The 21,431-nt window shown below is 38.9% G+C and overlaps 1 protein-coding gene and 1 long non-coding RNA gene across 7 annotated transcripts in view; one reads left to right on the top strand and one right to left on the bottom strand.

The window, feature by feature from the left end:
- The window catches only part of KLHL2 (kelch like family member 2), a 97,498-nt gene that overhangs the window by 67,587 nt on the left and 8,480 nt on the right, over window positions 1-21,431 (top strand). The window contains exons 6-10 of the mRNA XM_072773835.1: window positions 5,944-6,053; window positions 10,457-10,573; window positions 12,040-12,189; window positions 17,213-17,330; window positions 21,038-21,235. Coding sequence (XP_072629936.1) covers window positions 5,944-6,053; window positions 10,457-10,573; window positions 12,040-12,189; window positions 17,213-17,330; window positions 21,038-21,235 — 693 coding nt within the window. The remainder of the gene's footprint in view (window positions 1-5,943; window positions 6,054-10,456; window positions 10,574-12,039; window positions 12,190-17,212; window positions 17,331-21,037; window positions 21,236-21,431) is intronic.
- The window catches only part of LOC140603191 (uncharacterized), a 45,495-nt gene that overhangs the window by 12,035 nt on the left and 12,029 nt on the right, over window positions 1-21,431 (bottom strand). The window contains exon 4 of one of the 6 annotated variants that reach the window (XR_012006247.1): window positions 4,270-4,318. The exons of 1 other annotated variant lie outside the window; for it this stretch is intronic. This is a non-coding gene — a long non-coding RNA (uncharacterized lncRNA). Of the gene's footprint in view, window positions 1-4,269; window positions 4,319-6,665; window positions 7,918-10,232; window positions 10,900-11,847; window positions 12,034-17,956; window positions 18,357-21,431 lie in introns of those variants that run through there. 4 more of the 6 variants (XR_012006249.1, XR_012006246.1, XR_012006248.1 and 1 more) reach the window with 4 other exon arrangements.

Below are 21,431 nucleotides of genomic sequence, written 5' to 3' on the forward strand. Positions count from 1 at the left end.
ATATGAGTCTCATGGTAACCACAAAACAAAAACCTACAGTATAAGTACAAAAGGTAAAGAGAAGAGAATAAAGCCTACAACTATGGAAAATTACCAATTCACAAAGAAAGAAGCAAGAGAGGGAGAAAAGAACAAAGGACATGCAAAACAGCCAGAAAACAATTAATACATGGAATTAGACAGGTTTTACCAATAGTGACTCTAAATGTAAATGAATTGAATTCTCTAGTCAAAAGGCATATGTGGCTGGCTGGATTAAAAAAAAAAAAAGACCAAACTATATGGTGCCTACCAGAGATTCACTTTAGCTTTAAGGACTCAGAGTGAAGGTACAGAAAAAGATATTCCATGCAAGTAGAAATCAGAAGAGAGCAAGTATAGCTATATTGATAGCATACAAACGATGTTGAGCCAAAAATGAGAAGTAGAGACAGGGAACGTTATTACATAATGATAAAAGATTCATTATTACATAATGATGAAAGGTTCAATTCATCAAGAAGATGTAACAATTACAAATACATATTACCCAACACTGGAGCATCTGAATATATTAAGAAATACTAACAGACATTGAAAGAGAATTAGACAACAGTTATTTAATTTAATTATTTAATAGTGGGAGACTTCAGTATCCACTTTCAACAATGGATAGATCATTTAGACAGAGTATCAACGAGGAAACATTGGACTTGAACCATACTTTAGACCAGATAGACCTGATATAGAGCATTCCATTCCATCCAACAAGAGCAGAATACATATTCTCCACAAGCACACACAGAATGCTCTCCAGGATAGATCATAAATCACAAAAGAAGTCTTCATTTTGGGTATCTTTTCTGAGCACAGTGGTATGAAGCTAGAAATCAGTAACAGGAGAAACTAAAAAATTCACAAGTGTGAGGAAATTAAACAATACACTTCTGAACTGCCAGTGGGTCAAAGAAGAAATCAAAAGGGAAATAAATATCTTGAAGAGAAATATACCACACCAAAATCTATGGGATGATGCAGAGGCAATTCTAAGAGGAAAGTTTACAGTGATAAAGGCCTGTTAAGAAAAAAGATCCAAAATAAGCAACCTAATTTTACACCTCAAGGCACTAGAAAAAGAACAAACTAAACCCAGTGTTAGCAGAAGGAAGGGAATGACAAAGGTCAGAGTAGCAATAAGTGAAATAGAGACCAGAAAGACAATAGAAAAGGTCAATAAAATTAAGAGCTTATTTTTTTGGAGTTTTTTTGTTTTTGTTTGTTGTTGTTTTTGCAAAGGTAAAATTGAGAAGCCTTTAGCTAGATTAAAAACTGGAGACTCAAGTAAATAAAATCAGAAATGAAAAATGAGACATTACAGCTTATACCACAGAAATACAAAGATCATAAGAGTAGTCTCTTGTAAGTGCACTTATGTGTTAATATAACCAGAAGAAATGGATAAATTTCTAGAAAGATGCAGCCTGCCAACACTGAATCATGCAGTAACAGAAAATCTGAACGGAACAACAGCAAGTGAGGAGATTGAATTAGTAATCCAAAAGGTCCCCAAAAGAAATATCCAGGACAAGAGGCTTCACTGATGAATACTATCAAACATTTAAAGAATTAACACTAATCCTCCCACTCTTCCAAAACATAGAAAAGGAAAGAATACTCCCAAACTTATTTTGTGAGGCCAGAGTTAAAACTGATACCAAAGCCAGATAAGGACATTATAAGAAAAGAAGATTACAGTCCAGTATTGCTGATGAATATGGATGCAAGAATTCGTATCCAAATATTAGCGAACTGGGTTCAGCAGCACATAGAAGAATTCTACACCATGATCAGGTGGGATTTACCCAAAGGATTCAAGGATAGTTCAACATCCGCAAATCAGTAAATGTGGTACAACACATAAATACAATGAAAGATAAATACTGTGTGATCATCTCAGATGCTGAAAAAGCATTTGGCAAAATACAGCATCCTTCCATGAGAAACTCTCAACAAATCATGTATGGAAGGAACATACATTAATATATTAAACCTTAGTTTAGTAAAGGTCATCTATGACAAACCCATAGTTGACTTCATACTCAGCAGTGAAAAGCTGAAAAGTTTTAAGATCAGGAACAAGACAAGGATGCCCACTCTCACCACTCCCGTTCAACATAGTCCTGGAAGTCCTGGCTGAGCAGTCAGGCAAGAGAAAGAAGTAAAAGGCATTCAATCAGAAAGGAAGAAGTAAAATTGTCTTTGCAGATGATATGATTTCAAATATGGAAAATCCTAAGATCCCATCAAAAAAAAAAAAAAAAGACTAGTAGAACTAATCAGCAAATTCAGTCAAGTTCTAGGATGTGAAATTAACATGCAAACGAGTTCTATACACTAGCAATGAAATATCTGAAAAACAAAACAATCCCATTTATAATAGCATCAAAAATAATAACGTACTTAAGGAATAATCCGAACCAAGGAGGCAAACAATCTAGACACTGAAACCTACAAGACTTAGATGAAAGAAATTGAAAAAGATACAAATAAACGATATCCTGTGCTCATGAATCATAAGAATCACTATTGTTAAACTGTCCATGCTGCTCAAAGCCATCTATAGATTCGGTGTAATATCTATCAAAATCTCAGTGGTATTTTGTTCAACAAATAGAAAAAAAAAATTTATGGAATCATGAAAGACCGCAAAGAGGCAAAGCGATCCTAAGAGAACAAAAATGAGGCATTACACTTTCTGATTTCAAACTGTATTACAGAAGTATAATAAAAAAAAGAGGGTGGTCCTGGGATAAAAGTTGACACATAGACCACTGAACAGAATTGAGAGCCCATAAATGGTATGGTCGGTTAAACTCACAAAGGAGGTGAGAATATACAGGGGGAAGAGAGAGTTCCTTCGATAAATGATGCTGGAAAACTGGACAAGTACATGCAAAAGACTGAAACTGGACCATTTCATTATACATGCACAAAAGTAAACTCAAAATGGATTAAAGACCTAAATGTAAGGCCTGAAACCATTAAACTCCTGAAAGAAAACATAACCAATATTTTCTTTGACAGCAGCTTTCACAGCATTTTCCTGGATATGTCCCCTTGGGCAAGGGACAACAAAAAAGCAAAAGTGAACAACTGGAACTACATCAAACTATAAAAACTTTTAAACCATGAGAGAAGCCCTAAAACAAAAAACAAAAAGACAACGTACTAAATGGGAGAAGATACTGATGCATAATGTATCCTATAAGGGATTAACATCCAAAATATAAAAAGAACTCCTACAGCTCAACACCAAAAAAAACAATCTGATTAAAAAATGGACAAAGGGCCTGATTAGGCATTTTTTCCAAAGACGGTATAGGGGCCCCGGGTAGCCAACAGGTACATGAAAAGATGCTCAACGTCACTAATCATCAGGGAAGTCAAAGCCATAATGAGTTATCATCTCACACCAGTCACAAAGGCTATTATCAAAAAGACAAGAAATAAAGGACAAGTGTTAGCAGGACAGGGAGAAAAGGGATCTTGGGTGCACTCTTGGTGGGCGTGTAAGCTGGTGCAGCCACTATAGATAACACTGGGGAGGGTTCTCAAAAAGTTAAAGATAGGGGGATCCCTGGGTGGCTCAGGGCGTGATCCTGGAGACCCGGGATCGAGTCCCACATCGGGCTCCCCGCGGGAGCCTGCTTCTCCCTCTGCCTGTGTCTCTGCCTCTCTCTGTGTCTCTCATGAATAAATGAAATCTTTTTTAAAAAAAAAAGAGTTAAAGATAGAAATAGTATATAATCCATTAATTCCACTGCGGGGATTCTAAAAGAGACCAAAACTAGTAATTCGGAAAGACATATGCACCCTGTGTTTATTGTAGCATTGTTTACAGTAGTCAAGATGCAGAGGCGGCCCAAGCACCTATCAACAGATGACTGGGTGAGGAGCAGTAGTGTGTGGATGCAGCGAGTGTGAGCCACGGAAAAGAGTGAAATCTTGCCATTCACAACAACACGTTTGGGCCTTTCTCAGGGAAGACAAATACCACACGGTTTCGCTTATATACGGAATCTGTAAAACACACACACACACACTCAGCTGGAAGCAGTCTCTTAATAGGGAGAACAAACTGGTGGTGGGAGGGGGGTGAGATAGGTGAAGAGGATTAAGAGGAACAGGCTTGTAGCTGTGAAATAAATAAGCCGCAGGGATGAGAAGTACAGGTAAGGAACGTAGGCAGTAACAGCGTGGGAACGTACGGCAGATGCTAACTCCTCGTACCTTGGTGTGTCCTGCGGAACGTGCACGCTTGCTGAACCACGGTCATACGCTAGATGAAGCGAACATTAACATCGTCAGCTACCCCTCCGTAAAAAAATAATAGGAAAAAACATTTCCAACAGACGAAAATTGTGTCAGTTGGATTTTCGTAAGTCCATTATAAAGTCACATCACTTTATAATGATCCTAGGGCTGCTTATCACTTTTAAAGCCATTTTGTGATGAACCTTTTGTTAAAGTGAATCGTTAGGGGATTTGTGTAAATGCAGATTTTGAAGTGTTTCTGAAGGGGAAGCCAGCTGATCCTTTCTATGGTACCTGGAAACACATTTGAAGTGAATCTTTACCTCGTCTTTTAATAGATGACTGTTAGAATATGGTTAATTGGGAAGACCTGGAAAATATCTAGGTTTCCCGGCAAATTTTTGCTTTAGGACTTAGGGATGACTGTACAGTAAGAGCTAGATTATTGAGTCCTTACTCTTTACCATACACAGTTCTAGGTGCTTTATAGACTTGTAGTTTTTTAATCCTCACAGTGGTCTTATTAGGTAAGGTGTTACTATTCCCGTTTTATAGATGAGGAAACCTAAGCTCAGACAAATGACATAATTTGCCCAAGGTTTTACAGGAGCTGGGATTTGACTCTTGTGCGTCTGACTCCAAAGCCTGAACACATTTCCCTGTGAACTCACACTTTATAAGTGGCTGCTGGATTTGCAGGAAAGGTTACTTTGTAAATGATTCATTTTTAAAGTTGTAAAGTCATTGATTATTTGAATAGTTCCCCTCCCAACCCCCGTTTGGAGTTGTGGGTATATGTGTGAGATCAAAAAAAGGCTTTCTGTAGTATTTTAAGAATTACTGGTTTTACCAGTTTCTGGAAAGGAGTTGAGGGTGTAAAATGGTATGATTTGGTCCCCGGGTAAACTGCCAGAGAATTGAGAGCTATCTATATTATAAATCAACTTTGTTCTTTTAAAATAATGGTCATATGTTCAGACTGAGCAGCATTTAGCATTTCTTTGTTTAAAGTTTTCAAATAGGGAACCCTGGGTGGCGCAGCGGTTTAGCGCCCGCCTTTGGCCCAGGGCGCGATCCTGGAGACCCGGGATCGAATCCCACGTTGGGCTCCCTGCATGGAGCCTGCTTCTCCCTCTGCCTGTGTCTCTGCCTCTCTCTCTCTCTCTCTCTCTCTCTCTCTCTGTGACTATCATAAATAAATTTAAAAAAAATTAAAAAAAATAAAGTTTTCAAATAAAGCAGGTTTCCCTCTGTATTCCATTAGGTTTGGAAGTATTTTACATTCAGGGGTGTAAAATGTACACCATGTACTTGATTTATGTCATCAATAGGTTTTACGTATTTCAATACTGAAAATCTTATTACCACATAAGGAATACAATGTTAACTCAGAAGCCCCACCATGTGATACAGAGGCGGGCAGCTGTAGGATACCCGGCTCTCCTACCTGTGCCTGTACTTTCTTATTGAAGTAGAGACCACTTCCCCTGAGTAGCTGGTTTGGGTTTTGTTGGTTCTTGCCTGGAGGAAATACAGTTGTTTTTCCTCAGTCTTAGGTTAGATTAAGAAAAACCTCCTCCTTTTGAAGCAGTTTGAAGCTGGATAACACAATGTCGGTGTTAATGGATTTTATTTTTAACCTCCCAACAGAGCAGCATTTTGCAGATGTTGTACTTAGTGAGGAATTTCTCAATCTCGGCATCGAACAAGTGTGCAGCTTAATCTCAAGTGACAAACTTACCATTTCCTCAGAAGAGAAGGTAAGTACGTTTTTCTTTCTGGTATATAGTGACGGAGTACTTTTCCTTTTTTTTTTTTTTTTAAGATTTTATTTATTTATTCATGAGAGACACAGAGAGGCAGAGACACAGGCAGAGGGAGAAGCAGGCTCCCTGTGGGGAGCCCGATGCAGAACTCGATCCCAGGACCCTGGGATCACACCCTGAACCGAAGCCAGAGGCTCAACCCACTGGGCCACCCAGGCATCCCTACTTTTCCCTTCTTTATTTCACTTTGTTTTGTAACTTTGTAACCCTCTATGTGTAGCAACAGCCAGTGATCTTTGATCTGGAAGTTATTACAGACTCAACTAGTTGACTTGTTGATTGTGCAGATTAGTTTCTTCAGGCCACAGGAAATGCCCTGAATTGCTAGATGTTAGAGTCTTGCACTCAACCCCCACACCAAGAACCAGCACACCTTAAACTGAGCCAAGTCCTTTTGGGTGCTGGGTTGCTTCCCACAGTTAGATGCCTCTAAAAATTATGACCTAAATGCCATATTTCTCAAACCAGAGTAGTTTCACCATTATGTGAGTGGGAAGAAATTATCAGGGATAACAAAGTAATAGCTTGTTCTAGACTGAGCATTCCTTTTTTTTTTTTTTTTAAAGATTTTATTTATTTGAGAGAGTGTACAGCAGTGGGGGAGGGGCAGAGGAAGAGGGGAAAGCAGACTCCCAGCTGAGCAGGGAGCCCGATGCGAGCCGGGCCTCCATCCCAGGACACCACAATCGGGACCTGAGCCAGAATGAGGAGTTGGCTGCTTAACCAACTGGGCCACTCAGACACCCCACCTGTACCTTTCATATTGGTGGAGAAAGAATCTTCTGTTAGTGACTTTTATTCTTTGGGTGGGTGTTATATTCAGGAATTGGGGCACACAAGCTTGTGAACACACTGAATTTGGAGAAAGTGAAACTGTTTTTTTCTTTGTGTGCTTTGCATTTAAGGTTGTATGACCTGTAGCTTTATTCCTCAAAGTTATCCATCCTGCCTGGGCATAAAAAGACACATTTACTATTATATTTACCATATGAAAAAAAAGATGTGAAGAGTGGTTGTTAGATATGTCATCTAGTGCTTGAGAAATATAGAGAGGAGGAAGACATTGCTTTGCTATTCATATTTAACAGACACGTATTGAGTGCCTAATGTGGACCAGACGCTGTCACAGAGTCACAGCTACGGAAATGTTAACAAAATAGAAATCTTTACTCCATAGGTTAAAGGGACAACCATTGGGATGAATAAATAATTACGGAATGCTGTAGAGGGTATCGTAGGAACATTTCATCATTCCTGGGATGGGGATGCTGTTAGCCTGGCTCAAGTTCTAAAAAAGTATATGAGTTTGCCCGGGAAGTCAGGATGAGTGGGCGTGGGAAGGGCATGCCAGGTAGGGGTAGAGTATGTGAATGTAAAAAGGGTGTGAAAGGATCATTGCATTAAGTTGGTTCAATATGTTTAGAGTCTAGGATATATATGTTTGACAGAGCGGTAGGAGATAGATGGGAAGATGGCATAAAATGTCTTCTCAGCTGTCTTAAAGAACCTTGACTTCATCCTCGTGATGAAGAAGATTCTTTAAAGGGTTTTAAGTGGTAGGAGAATGCTGTGGTAATACCCACATAATAGAAGTGGCATGAAAACTGTCCGGATTTCCTACTGCTGCACAACAAGCCACCCCAAAGTGTATGTAGTGACACAAAACAATAGCCGCTTTATTATACTCACCATTCTGTGGGCAGAATTCACTCAGGGCACGTTGGGACAGCCTGTCTCTGCTCTGTAGTGTCTGGGCTTCAGCTGGCTTGGCTTGAATGTCCAGAGAGACCAGCAATGTCTAGAGAGACCAACACATTGGGACAGCTTATCTCTGCTCTGTAGCGTCTGGGCTTCAGCTGGGTTGCCGTGAATGTCCAGATTAGCCATACTGGAACTTCAGTCGGTCTGCACATGGTGTCTTGTGGGTCCAGAAAATCCACATTGGCTCCCTTCATTCACTTGTCCAGCTCCTGGACTGCAGTTTGGTTGGTATCTCTTTCCACTTCTGTCCTCTAACCCTCTCCCCTTCCCTGCCCTCCCTCTTTGGGGCTAGTTTGGGCTCCTCATAGCATGGTGATCTCAAGTAATCAGACTTCTTGCGTGACATCTGTCTTCCCCCAGATGAGCATTGTAAGAGACCCGAATGAAAACTGAAACGCTTCTTATCGACCAAGCTTAGGAAGTCACGCAGCACTTCTGCTGCATTTTTTAAATTTTTTATTTTTTTATTTTATTTTATTTTATTTTATTTTATTTTATTTTATTTTATTTTATTTTATTATTTTATTTTATTTTATTTTATTTTATTTTATTTTATTTATTTTATTTTATATTTTATTTTTTTGGTGACACAGGGCCAACTTAGAGTCCCTGTGGCAGGTTCACTGCATAAGGTGTGGATACTCAGAGATGTGGTTTATTAAGGGACCATTTTGGAGACCAGCCGTCAGTAGTGTGCTGACTGAACCCAAAGTGGGGCAAGGGTCAGATAGGAGGATGTTGAGGTCATACCAGTGAGCAGTAGGGTCTGACCTAGGATGGTGGAGACAGGTGGAGAAGAGAGAGTAGAGCTGAGAAATAGTAGACAAAATTGACAGGATCCTCTCTATTTCTAGCACCCAACACATACAGGTACTTTGTAGATACTTGGTGACTGAATGAATTAAAGAGGCATGTTAATTATAATGTAGATTTTTTTACTTTCATGCTCTATCCCAGCATCAACAGAAATATTTTTTTGTTCCTAATAATCCAACTACCTATTATCAGGCACTTTCCACAAGCCTTTAAAAATTACTGGATTATGTATTCATCAGTCTGGAAGGAAATTATATAGTCACGTACTGTCTTCATATTAGCTCATTAACGTTTTCATAGGTGTATGTTGTTAAGTTGTAATGCCCTTATTTTTTTTGTTTTTATTTTATTTTGTTTTTATTTTATTTTGTTTTTAATCTACTATTCAAAAATAGTAGATTTAATATATTTCATTGTGAGAAAAGAGAGTTCATCTATTCTGCAGACAATTAAGTAATTAACTAATTTTTTCTGCAGACACTTAATTTAGAAGTGTATGGCTAACATTTCTTTTTAAACCTAAAGAAAAAGCCTAAAATAGTTGTTTATGAGGGTATGTGATATTCATTCAACAGTATCACTTTGCTTTATTATTTTGGGCCCTTTATTCCAAAGAGACTTGAGATTTAAATCTTGGTAAGCAGAACCACCTTAGGAAGGTTATCAACAGTGAATTAGATCATGTATTGTCAGATTATCACAGCTACCACTTAAATTCAAGGAGATTAGATAATATATTTGGTGAAATGCTTAGTAAAATACCAAATGAAGAATACTTAATACATAAAAGTGCTGAAGGTACTTGCTAAATTAAAAATAGAACTACCATATGATCCAGCAGTTCCACTTCTGGATATATTCTTGAAGAGACGTCTGCGCTCCCATGTGCATTGGTTTATTGCAGCATTCACAATAAACCAATTCAAAGATTTCTAAATCTTTGATTTCTAAATCAAGATTTCTAAATCGTGGCTATTGTGAATAGCCACGATTTAGAGCAACCTAGTGTCCCATCAGTGGATGAATGGATAACAGAAATACGATACACACACATATATACACAGGAATATTATTCAACCATGAAAAAAGAGAAAATAACTGCCATTTGTGACAACATAGGTGTGCCTTGAAGGCATTATGCTAAGTGAAATAAGTCCGGGAAAGACCAGGGCTGTATGAGATCACTTATATGTGGAATCTAAACTGAACTCCTAGAAACAGAGTACAGTGGTGGTTACATGGGGTTCAGGATGGAAGAAGAGGGGAGATGTTGGTGAAAGGCTACAGACTTCTAAAGAGTAAGTTCTGGGGAATGTACAGTACGGTGATTATATTTAACAAAACTGTATTATATACGTGAAAGTGGCTAAGAGAGTAGATCTTAAATATTCTCACCACGGAAAAGAAGCGGTAATTATGTGACGTGACGAAGGTATTAGCTAAAGCTATGATGGTCATCATTTTGCAATATATAAATATATCAAATGAGCACCTTAAACTTACACAGTGTTATCTGTCAATTATATTTCAGCCAAGCTGGGAAAAAAAATACTTTACTAAATACCAAATTAAAAGAAAGAAATGGACTGAATAGCTTTTTAAGTACAGCACGGGTCAGGATTTTGGAAAACTTGAGCCGTGTATTAAACTTGGATGTCTTAGCAAGAATTGTGTAGAAAATGTAATCTCATCATCCTTCATTCAGATGCCTTGGTACATAACTCATTACTTATTTTTCTTTTCCCCATATTTTCTGCAAGGTATTTGAAGCAGTAATAGCTTGGGTAAACCATGACAAGGATGTAAGGCAAGAATTTATGGCTCGGCTGATGGAACACGTGCGGTTACCTTTGCTTCCTCGGGAATATTTAGTTCAGGTAAAAGCATATGCAAAACCTGTGAATCCCGTAGCACTTTGTCACTGGGCTGACAGCATGACAGTGGTGAGACCTACGGAATGAGATGCCCAGGGCACGGGACGGAGGACCTTAGAGGCACCTGTGGTCCTTGGCAGCTGCTCCTTCTTTGGCCACTCCTCTTTCTTAGAAATTTGCTTCCCCCTATGTTTGATGTGGGCAAGCAAATTCTAGAGCTTCTGTAGGCAGTACTTATGGTCGCTTACACATAAATAAATGCACCTGTGACTCTGTGTCCCTGCTCTGCATCATCTTTGCTTTCCTGTTGATAGCGTCTTCTGATTGCCCTGCAGAAATGGAATTTTGACATTTGACCCAAATACTATTTAATTCTACTTCATAGTTTTACTGTTACATGCATTTGGTTTCTGTCTTTATTTCTAATCTAAGGGAAACCAGGTTATTTGAAGTAAGTAGAAATAAATGGATTTTAGCAGTCTGTGAACAATTTTGAATTTATTTTTTTATTATTAGCATCCTGCCAGGAACATTTCAACATTCTTATAATTGAAACTATTTAAGGAAACATTTTATTTTTAAAGATTTTATCTAAAATAAAAAAAATAAAAAAAATAAAGATTTTATCTATTGAGAGAGGCAGAGACACAGGCAGAGGGAGAAGTAGGCTCCCTGCGGGGAGCTCAACGCAGGACTCGATCCCGGGACCCCAGCACCATGACCTGAGCCGAAGGCAGATGCTCAACCACTGAGCCACCCAGGCATCCCAAGGAAACGTTCTTTATTAAGAGATTCAATCTGAGCATTTTAGGATTTCTTGAAGCCTCATTATTTGTTGTGATCTGCATAATCATTGGCACTCCGCTGTTAAGAAAATGAACAAAAAAACCTGTCCTGCATTTGAGGTCGGGAATAGCAGGGACAAGATTTATTTGTGGTGTAGGCATGTTATAAAGTACTTTGAATCCCTCTCCTGGATATTTTATTTGCCTTTTTGCGTTTGAAAAGTGACTTTAATTTATTAGTATTGCCTATTCCACCTGAAGGACTCATTATCTAAATTTTTTTTCTTACTCTTTGGCTTGATATTTTAAGATAAGAAATAGGTGAATATACCAGAAAGAGAGAGAGAGAGAGAGAGAGAGAGAGAGAGAAATAGGTGAATATAGTATTATCTAAAGATTATTCTCTTGCTGATGTTAAGGTATATAATTTTGATTGCAGCTCTTCTCTTGATTACTTACATATATTTTTCTTTGCAGACCAGATATTTGAGCTTTTTTTTTTTTTTGGCTTCATTTATTTTTCTTTTAGTGATATTTATAAGCTTTCCTTTGTAAGGAAAACGACTGAGCCAGACCGGATGATTTTTGTTTTGTTTTTCCCCTCTTCTTTACTTCTGTTTCTTTGCCAGTTTTATCATGAAATAGTTGTCCCTGTCATGGGGTATGTCTTATTTCTCCCTGCAGAGGGTTGAAGAGGAAGCATTGGTCAAGAACAGCAGTGCTTGCAAAGATTACCTCATTGAAGCTATGAAGTATCATTTGCTGCCAACGGAGCAGCGTATATTAATGAAGAGTGTCCGGACCCGACTGAGGACACCCATGAACCTTCCCAAAGTAGGATCTATTGTTCACACTTGTTATTACTTCATCTGAAAGGCCCATAGAGAGGCTGTTGATATTTTTACTCATCTGAATTTCCATGTGCCTGAGAATTCATTGTAGTGTATATAATTCAACTTCTCTATTGGGCCTGTGTGTGGCAAGGGGCGGGGGGGTTGCTCGGTTCATTTAACCTTTATAAACTGCATGTTGTCACTGTTCTGGAACAGAAAGCAACTGATTTTTGTCCTTTCTGGGTCCTATTAGCTTTAGTTCTAGTAGAAAGGAAAATCTGAGTAGGTTACAGAGAAAGATTTCTCTGTAAGCTGTGTGTTTAGACAATAATTGAAAACCGAGTGTTTTCACAGAATTACCTGTTGGGCTAAGGTTGGCCAACAGCTCATTTGGCTCACTTCCGTCCTGTCCCCTGTTGTATACTGCGAGACAGTTGACGCACACATCATTGGTAGTCAGGTCAGGGTAGCTCTCCCCTCTGTCGTCCCAGATTGCCAGCATTCCCATTGCCCTTGTGTGAAAGTTCATACTCTACTTTTATCTTTTTAGTTGAAGCCATTGATGTTTTACTGATTTCATTTTCCTTACAGAATAACCCCACATTTCCATCTCCGTTTGCAATTTCTTGTGCTCTTTTTCCATCTTCCCGGTACCAGAAGACCAGCGCGTTATGCATCATTTTGTATATGGTCTAATCAGAATGATCCATAATATAATGCTTTTATTTATGTATGTGTTTTTAGCTCTTGTATGCGTGTGGGGCAATGATGGATTAAGAAATAAGAATTAATCTGTTATCCATTGTTTTCTTACGTCATCTTTGGTTGCCACTCTGTCCTTTCCATTAAATTTTGTCTTTTAAATTCTTTCACTTAATGCTTTTACTTAGTGTTTTTTTTTTCAAGTTTTATTTTTGGAGTGTACATTTTTAATTGCTTCAAATCTATATTGGTATTGTTTTTCTGTTCTGCCCAGTGTTAATACCAGTTCTCAATTTAGACCCAACTGTGTATTTTGCGAGTATGCTATTTACTCCTTTTTCTAGATGATTAGTAAATATTTTAATTTAGAATGGACCTCAGCACTCTTCCTGGTGACCTTGCTAGAAATACCCACTCACTGACATAGTCCATTTGTGGAAAATTTCAGTCCATAAGATTATGTTTATTATCTAAGCCAAAAATAAGTAATTTGGCCTGTAACATCCTGTGAGATTCAGGATCGAATAGATTCAAATTTGGTATTTTTTTTTTAACATCTCTCTGCGTGTTACTCATCATTTTGTCGTCTCCTAGAGGTTCAGATGCTTTTCCCAAAATATTCTAGATTTTTACTCAGAATTATTATCACTTAAAAGGTATTTACAAGGCATTCACTTCCTACCCTGTTTTGAAAATTGGTATTTGCCGTTTTTAAATTTTCTGATCTCTCCTCAGTTCTCCAAGATTTTTCAAAAATAATTGTAAGTGGCTCAGTAAGTACATTAGCTAGTTCCCTTAACACCTTAGTATGCATGCCATCTGGGTCTGCTGATTTTATAAATGTTTACATTTCCAAATACCCTTTTACCTGCTTTTATAAATAGTCATCTTTTTAAGTCTACATCACTTCATATTTGTCCATATTATTTGGTGTCAGTTTTTGTTCTTTTAAAAGAAAATTTATAAAAAGTGTTCATAGCCTTAGCCCATTTAAATTACCATTTCTTTTTCTGCTAGTTTTTTCAGCATCCTTCTAACTAGTTTGTTTTAATACTTTTTTAAACGTTCCATATTTGTAAAAGTACTCTTCTTATATATTCCCTCTTCTGACATCTTTAGCTTTGCTGTCTTTATGCTGCAAAGACCTTTAGAGTGAAAACTTAACTTTCTTCCAATATCTGGAATAAACATGTCACTTTTGGAATTTTCTTAAGAGTTCTTGGTAAAATCCTACAAGTATTTTATTTTTTCTGGAGTTGTGCTCATCTGTTCAGTTATATTGTTTCTGGGCTTTTCTGGTTGTGGCTTTGGAGAGGCCCTTCCAACTCTATACTTCAGGATTTCTCAATTCTTCAGCTTTTATTTAGTGGTGGGTATACTATCCGTGAAGGTTCTCATTCATTCTACTCTCTCAGGTGGCCAGGGAGGGGGGCAGGAGACATGGCAGGGGGCAGGCAGTGAGCTCCACTGTTGCTTTGACTGTGCATTTGCATGATCCCTTCTCAAAATTTATTTACCTATATATATTTTTGAAAAAAATGCTTGCATTGGATGCTCTTTCAGCAGTACTGTGTGTCATCTTAGAGGGGTTATATTCAAGATTAATTCTGAGTAGGTAGGTAAGAATGGAGCAAAGATTAATTTCTCATGGTTATATATTTCATAGTAACGATCCATTTTATCATAGTAATGACAAGTCAAATCAGACAAAATGTGGTAGCAGTGCTAAAGAAACTTTTGTAATGTCTCAGTAATATTTCTGCCACGACAGTGACTTAGTACTTTTTATATTAGGCTCTGATTCTGTGGACTCACACAGATTTGCATGAATGATTCTTTTTATACCTCAGATGTTAGTTTTGCATTTCCAGTAAGCAATATTGGGTTGTGTAAGGCATCCTTGGATCTGGACATCATAATGAGAAGCTTTGTTTGCTTACTCTACTTTGTTGCTTCTTTTTCACTTTGGAATGTGTTTTTGTTTTTGTTTTTGTTTTTTAACAAATGCTATCATATTATTCCCGTGTATGTATTCTTCTATATTTTACACTATCTGTTGAGATTTCCAATTGGAAAATCATAAAACTTGATTTTTCAGGAGACATTTTCTAACTAATATTTAATAGGTGAGGAAAACGAAAAAACAAGGTTTAATCTACATTTTAGGATGGTTACTTTAATTTGTTTAACTCCCTACCCCTTGTCTTCCTTAAATATGTCACAAAAAAAAATTGTTCCTGTTTTCTGTTCCTTTACATTAGCTTAACTAGTTTGGTGTTTTCAGATGAGATCACATGTCTTTTACAAATCACTGGGGCGTCAGAGCCATGATCACCCCTTTTGTTGGTTAGTAGCACAGTGATTTTTAGTGCAGTCTCTTGATCTCATATAAATATCCCATTATCCATCCTTTGTCTCTCTCCTCTCGGATTCCCAAATCCTCACCCCATTCTACTGTTCTTGGGTGAGTATAGGACAGATAATAGCATTGTTCTCTGTATTCGGTAGTGCATTCCCTTCCATGCTCATTTTGATGTGCGGAAGGGAACTACTGCATGGAAAGCATGAAATTCAAAGTTTGAGACTCATGAAATGTAATAAATCAGTATTGTTTCCCAAGGATTTTTTGAAAAGTATTCCCTTCAGAGACTTGTTCCTCAAGTGATCTTCAGAGATGTTAACCAAGCCTCTGTTAACGATTGCCTAACTGCCAGGCAGTGTTTAGACGTTCAAACGCTGATCTATCATGTATAAACACCTGGATACGGGCTTGATCGTTCTGTTGATCCTACCCCTGTGGTTTTACAATCTTGCCCTCTTTCCCCTTTGGGTGGTAGGGGGGAGAGTATTCCAGATTTTCTTCGTTAATTCTTCCTTTTACTTATTTTCACCAACATTATCTGAAAAGAATCATGTTATTGGTCTCTGTTCAGTCTTCTTGTTAAGACCATTAAAATTCCTTCTACTCTCCAGTTAAAAAAAAAAAAACACTAAAATAGGCTTCTTTTTGGAAACTTGGGATTTACTCTGATTCAGGAATCATGTCTTCTCCATACTCCTCTCTTTCTATAGTTCTGAGTACAGGTAGGTCATTGCTCAGTCAAGGTTGCAAACCTCCCCTTTCTGTATGTATGAGTCATTCCATCTTCTTTTGTTTTGATTTATTTCCTTTGAACATCTGTTTTCTCCTGTCATCACATCATCTTTCCCGCAAGGTCCTTGCCTTTCTTTAAAGTTTTCCATACGTGGTATCATTGACTTTTATGTTCTTCCGGTTTGATGGCTGTAGTTTCAGTGTTGCCAAAGAGTGCCCCTCTGTACTCCGTAAAAGACAAACCAGTGACAGCTAAACTCCATCTGTCTCTCGAGGTTCCACCCCCTTCAGGAAGCTTTCACTAAATTATGGCAGCGTTCCATTTTCTGATCAGCATTAGCGATTAATGTCTATGCTAATCGTATACCTTTTTGGTCATACATAATTGTATATTGTTCTTGAATTACTTCATGGGTCTTGTCTCCTTAGTGAGATCTATAAGCTCTTGGGAGGTAGAGACTATGTCTTATATTTCTTATGTGTATGACACCTAGCACAGTTCTGGACAAATACAGATGATGGGAATTTAGTAAATAGTTGTGGGATTGAGTTGAATTGAAGAAACTTGTAGACCTTGTTTATTCTCAGCACTAGCCTATTGTACATTCATTCATTCATTATGGTTTCGAGTATCTCCATTACCTGTCCTTTAGGTTGGTTTATTTGTGTGGCATCAAAAGAGGTCTCTACTTGAGATCTAGGAATGTGTGCTCTCTTGTGAACTCTAATTCAGTTACTTTCCCTTTTTCTATAGTTTTTTTTTTTCTTTATCCATGTTTCTTTTAATACCTTCCTGTCCTTTTCATCTCACCTACCCACTATCATAAATTTCACTCCTATCTGTTCTCCTGGATTGTGGAGACCTAATCCCTGGTCATGAAAGCCAGGGTCTAGTTTATAGCAAGCCCTATGACATATTGCAGCCTTGCCAGTGCTGACTGCCTGCTGTTTTTTGGCTTTAATACTGCTTTTGCTTGAAGGATCAGAAACTTATTCCAGTTTCTGAAATCCTTATTTTTGACTAAATGTGCTAGATAATAGAATTGTAGTTCTAACATGTGCCCCGTTTGTTGATGTTTCTTAAGTGTTGATTAGGTGGTTGTTTTTCCCCAGCTCACCCTACCATCTTCATCCTAACACTCTCCACATCAAAGTCTTTGTAAGACATTTTAAATCCCTCCATATGCAATAGTTGTTTATTCAAGTGCTTACATTTCTACCCTTACAGTTGATGGTGGTAGTTGGGGGCCAAGCACCAAAGGCTATCCGAAGCGTGGAATGCTATGACTTTAAAGAAGAGCGATGGCACCAAGTAGCAGAACTACCTTCCAGGAGATGTAGGGCAGGTAAGCGTGATTGCGTTGTGGTCATTTCTCTGCTGCTGGATCACTGGGAGCTTCCAGTTCAGGTCTTATTAATTAGAAGAATCTTTATTAGAAAAGCTTTGATTAAAATCAATGTGTCATTCATGCCCCCAAGACATCATTAGGGATAGTCACTCAGTCTTCATCTTTACATACCTTTCTGGTTCTCTAGTTAGTATGAGGTGGCATAGCTAGCAATTTGCTGGATATTATTATGAGGAAGGTTCAGTGTCTTTCTGAATTGTTAGTTTATGATTTTTGCCATTTTTTAAATTATTTTATTGATTTGACAGATACATGGTAAGCAAAGAAGCATTTTTGTCTATCATTTGTGGTGTGAATATTTATTTGTATTAATCTTTTCTCTTTTGATTTTACTTGTGTTATTTTCACCATGTAAAATATTTGCCATTTTATGAGGTCCCTGTACATCAGAGTTTTGCCTTTGGACTTAAGGATTTGTTTCTTCTATAGAAAAGTCTTACTCTAAAGCTATTTGTGTGTGTGTGTGTGTGTGTGTGTGTGTGTACATACACATATGTTTCTTATTTTTTAAGTTAAAAGATTATTTTTGAACTTTTTATGTTGAAATAGTTTTGCAGTTAAAGAATTACAAAGTTATTACAAAGGTTTCTGATATAGTCATTCTTTAATAACACCTTACACGCCTATGATACAGCTATCAAAATTAAGAAGTTAGTATTGATAAACTACTATTAGCTAAACTACGGACTTCATATGTTATGAGTGTTTTTCATTAATGTCCTTACTCTGTTTCAGAATCCCCCATTGCATTTGCCATTTATTCTTAGTCTCTCAGCTCTTTACAAGAGCGTCTTAGTCTTTCCTTGTCTCTCATGCCCTTGATTCTTTGGTCAGGTGTTCTGAAGAACATCTCTCAGTTTTGGGCGTGATGTTTCCTCATGATTAGATGGAGGTTATTATGACTATTTCTGGTGATGTTAACCTCAATCACCTGGTTAAGATGGTATCTGCTAGGTTTCTCCCCTGAAACAACATTATATTTTTAACATATAAATTTTTCTAGTACTTTGTTTTACTTTTTATATTTATATCAGAAACATCTAGGGGATCCCTGGGTGGCTCAGTGGTTTAGTGCCAGCCTTCAGCCCAGAGCGTGATCCCAGGGTCCTGGGATCGAGTCTTGCATCGGGCTCCCTGCAAGGAGCCTGCTTCTCCCTCTGCCTGTGTCTCTGCCTCTCTCTGTGTTTCTCATGAGTAAATAAATTTTAAAAATCTTAAAAAAAAACACATCTAGACTTTATTTTGATGTAAGAAGTAAGATGTGGAATTTGTTTTTTCAATGGTAGCCAGTTGTCTGAAGACTGTATGGGCTAATCCAGCTGTTTCCATTCATTTGAAATGTGCCTTTATCATACACTAAATTTCTACATCTACTTGATTTTATTCTAAATATTCTATTTAGGCATCAACACAGAGCAATTATCATTATAATTACCGTGCTTTATGATTTAAGATGTGATGGAAAAAATAAATAAATAAATAAATAAATAAATAAATAAATAAATAAATTAAAAAAAAATAAGATGTGATGGGACTAGTTACATGACTGGTGATAGGACTTGGTTCTTTCTTCAGTAGATTTTTAACATTTTCTTGATACGGTCCTGTATGTCTCTTGGCAGGTTTATTCTTAGGTATTTTATCTTTATTGTTACTGTTGGAGCCTTCCATGATATTTATAATTAGTTTACTTCATATCTGATTCCTGATCCAGTTTCCTTTTCATTGCACCATAAGTAATTAGACTGGGTCCATTCTGAAGTGTACCATTTATGGGTAAGCTTGACCTTCATTGTGCCCTCATGAAAGCACAGTATGCCTCCCCACCCACTTCAGATTAGAGTTGATGCCCTTTAACTATGGAATTCTGGCAAAATCATTCAAACTTCTGGGTGCTTCCAGGTAACTTTGGGGAGTATCGGCTCTTTTAGTCCACCCCCTCTCTACCCAGAGTGTTTGGACTCATAGCTTGAGTCATTTTTTGTTTTCTTCCTTGTCGCCTGAACTACCCTAGCACGCTACATATCTCTAAGATATGATAGATTTTTGTTTTGTTGTAGAGAAAAGAAAATGAACATTGCAGTGGCCCAAATTTCCACAGGGAACATTCCCCACTGTTCCTTGTGATTCGGGATATAGGACATTTTCCTGCTGAAGCATACCGCCTGCGGTGTCCACTGCTCACTGGCCACCCAGGCCTTCCCTGGAGATCTACCACATTTCCTCCATCCAGGGCACTCAGGAAGGCCAGGGGTTACTCTTCACCATTCATTAATTCTCTGCCTACTTGAATTGTCTGTTGCCCACAGCTTTCCTCCGACACTTGAGATCTACCGAGAAGTAGCTTGAGTATTCATTTCCTCATTGAACCAGGGACTGGAAAGTCTTTCCTTTCTGTGATAGAAAGCTGCCAACACGGGCAGTCTTCATGTCACACGAAGGACTGCATATCCGTACATATTTTGGGAGCTGGGGTGTAAAGCACCAGGGGGCGAGACAGTGAGCGGTCGTGGTACATGCTTCGTCTGATGACATCATATGAAACATCGAGCTGGTCAGCAGTTAGGACTGGTGATTCCTGATCTCCCAGCTGGATTCAGAGGACTCTGAGGCACAGCACCTGCCCCCAAGCCGAGCAGTGACATAAGCACTACAGAATTTAAGAATGATGAAACTTTGAACACTTTAAAGTGATGATAATGATGCAGACTGCGTATGAATTACTGACCCCAAATCTACTGTCTAGCTATTATTTGCTCTCGGGGCTTCGGGAGCTACAGGCAGTCCCTCCAGGCTAAGGTGGTGCGAGGAATGTAGAACTTTCACTGGGACTCGAAACTTGAAAGCAGGGCGGATGATCAGAGGGGCTTCTCAGATCAGGGCAACCGCAGGAGAAAGCTTGGAAAAGTGAAAAGGTGATTAAAACCCAGAGGCTCGCAGTTTGCTTCTCCATCCAGGGATTGCCTAACCTCTTCACTAGCTCAGGGTCTGCAAACTTCTTCAAGGACCAGAGAGTAAGTATTTTAGGCTTTGTGGGTTGTCCGCTCTCCGTCCCAACTCAGGTGCCACCATAGTGCGAAAGCAGTCACGGGCACTACATCCACGATCGGGTGGGGCTGTGTTCCGTTATTTGTGGATGCAGAAATTTGAATTTTGGTAGTTTTCTATGTGTCCCAAAATCTTCTTTTTCCTTTGGTTGTTTTCCAACCATTAAAAGTCGTAAAAACCGTTCCCAGTTCATAGGTTGTAGTAAGAAGAATCACGCCCCCTGATGCAGCCCACTAACATGATACACCAGGAGGATATCACGCAAATTAAGTGTACACATAAGGAGCAGAAGATCCAAAACCGAAAGCCACGGGAGCTGTGTACAGGCTTAAGGAGTTGGTGCATATTGCCTCAACACTCAGTTCTGTCAAGAAGTCTCTGAAAGAGCCAAGAGTCAACAGAATACCGCAGGCCGCACCGGTGAACGATTTAATCATCTTAGAAAGGAGCACGCGCGGGGTTAGGCGTTCCTGCGGCGCGGGCTTCCCTCCGTCAGTGCTCTTCTAAGCGCAGCTCCCGTTCCGACGAGCGTGGCCTCCCCGGAGCACAGCCTCTAGGTTGCATGTTCGTCCTTAACTGCTGGCTGTCTTTTGCAGGGATGGTCTACATGGCCGGGCTGGTTTTTGCTGTCGGTGGCTTTAACGGCTCCTTGAGAGTCCGCACCGTGGATTCCTATGACCCTGTGAAAGATCAGTGGACCAGCGTCGCGAACATGCGAGACCGCAGAAGCACTCTGGGGGCCGCCGTATTGAACGGGTTGTTATACGCCGTGGGAGGCTTTGATGGCAGTACAGGTGACTTCCTTCTGGTCTTTTCTGTCTTACATTAGAATTAACGTAGAGTCCCGTTTGGGGAACAAACTGTGACAAAATTCAGGAGACAGAGGATCCCTGGGTGGCTCAGCGGTTGAGCGGCTGCCTTCGGCCCGGGGCCTGATCCTGGAGTCCTGAGATCGAGTCCTGCGTCGGGCTCCCTGCGTGGAGCCTGCTT

Source organism: Canis lupus, chromosome 13 (genome assembly GCF_048164855.1).
Source record: "Canis lupus baileyi chromosome 13, mCanLup2.hap1, whole genome shotgun sequence".
Classification (NCBI taxonomy): domain Eukaryota; kingdom Metazoa; phylum Chordata; class Mammalia; order Carnivora; family Canidae; genus Canis; species Canis lupus.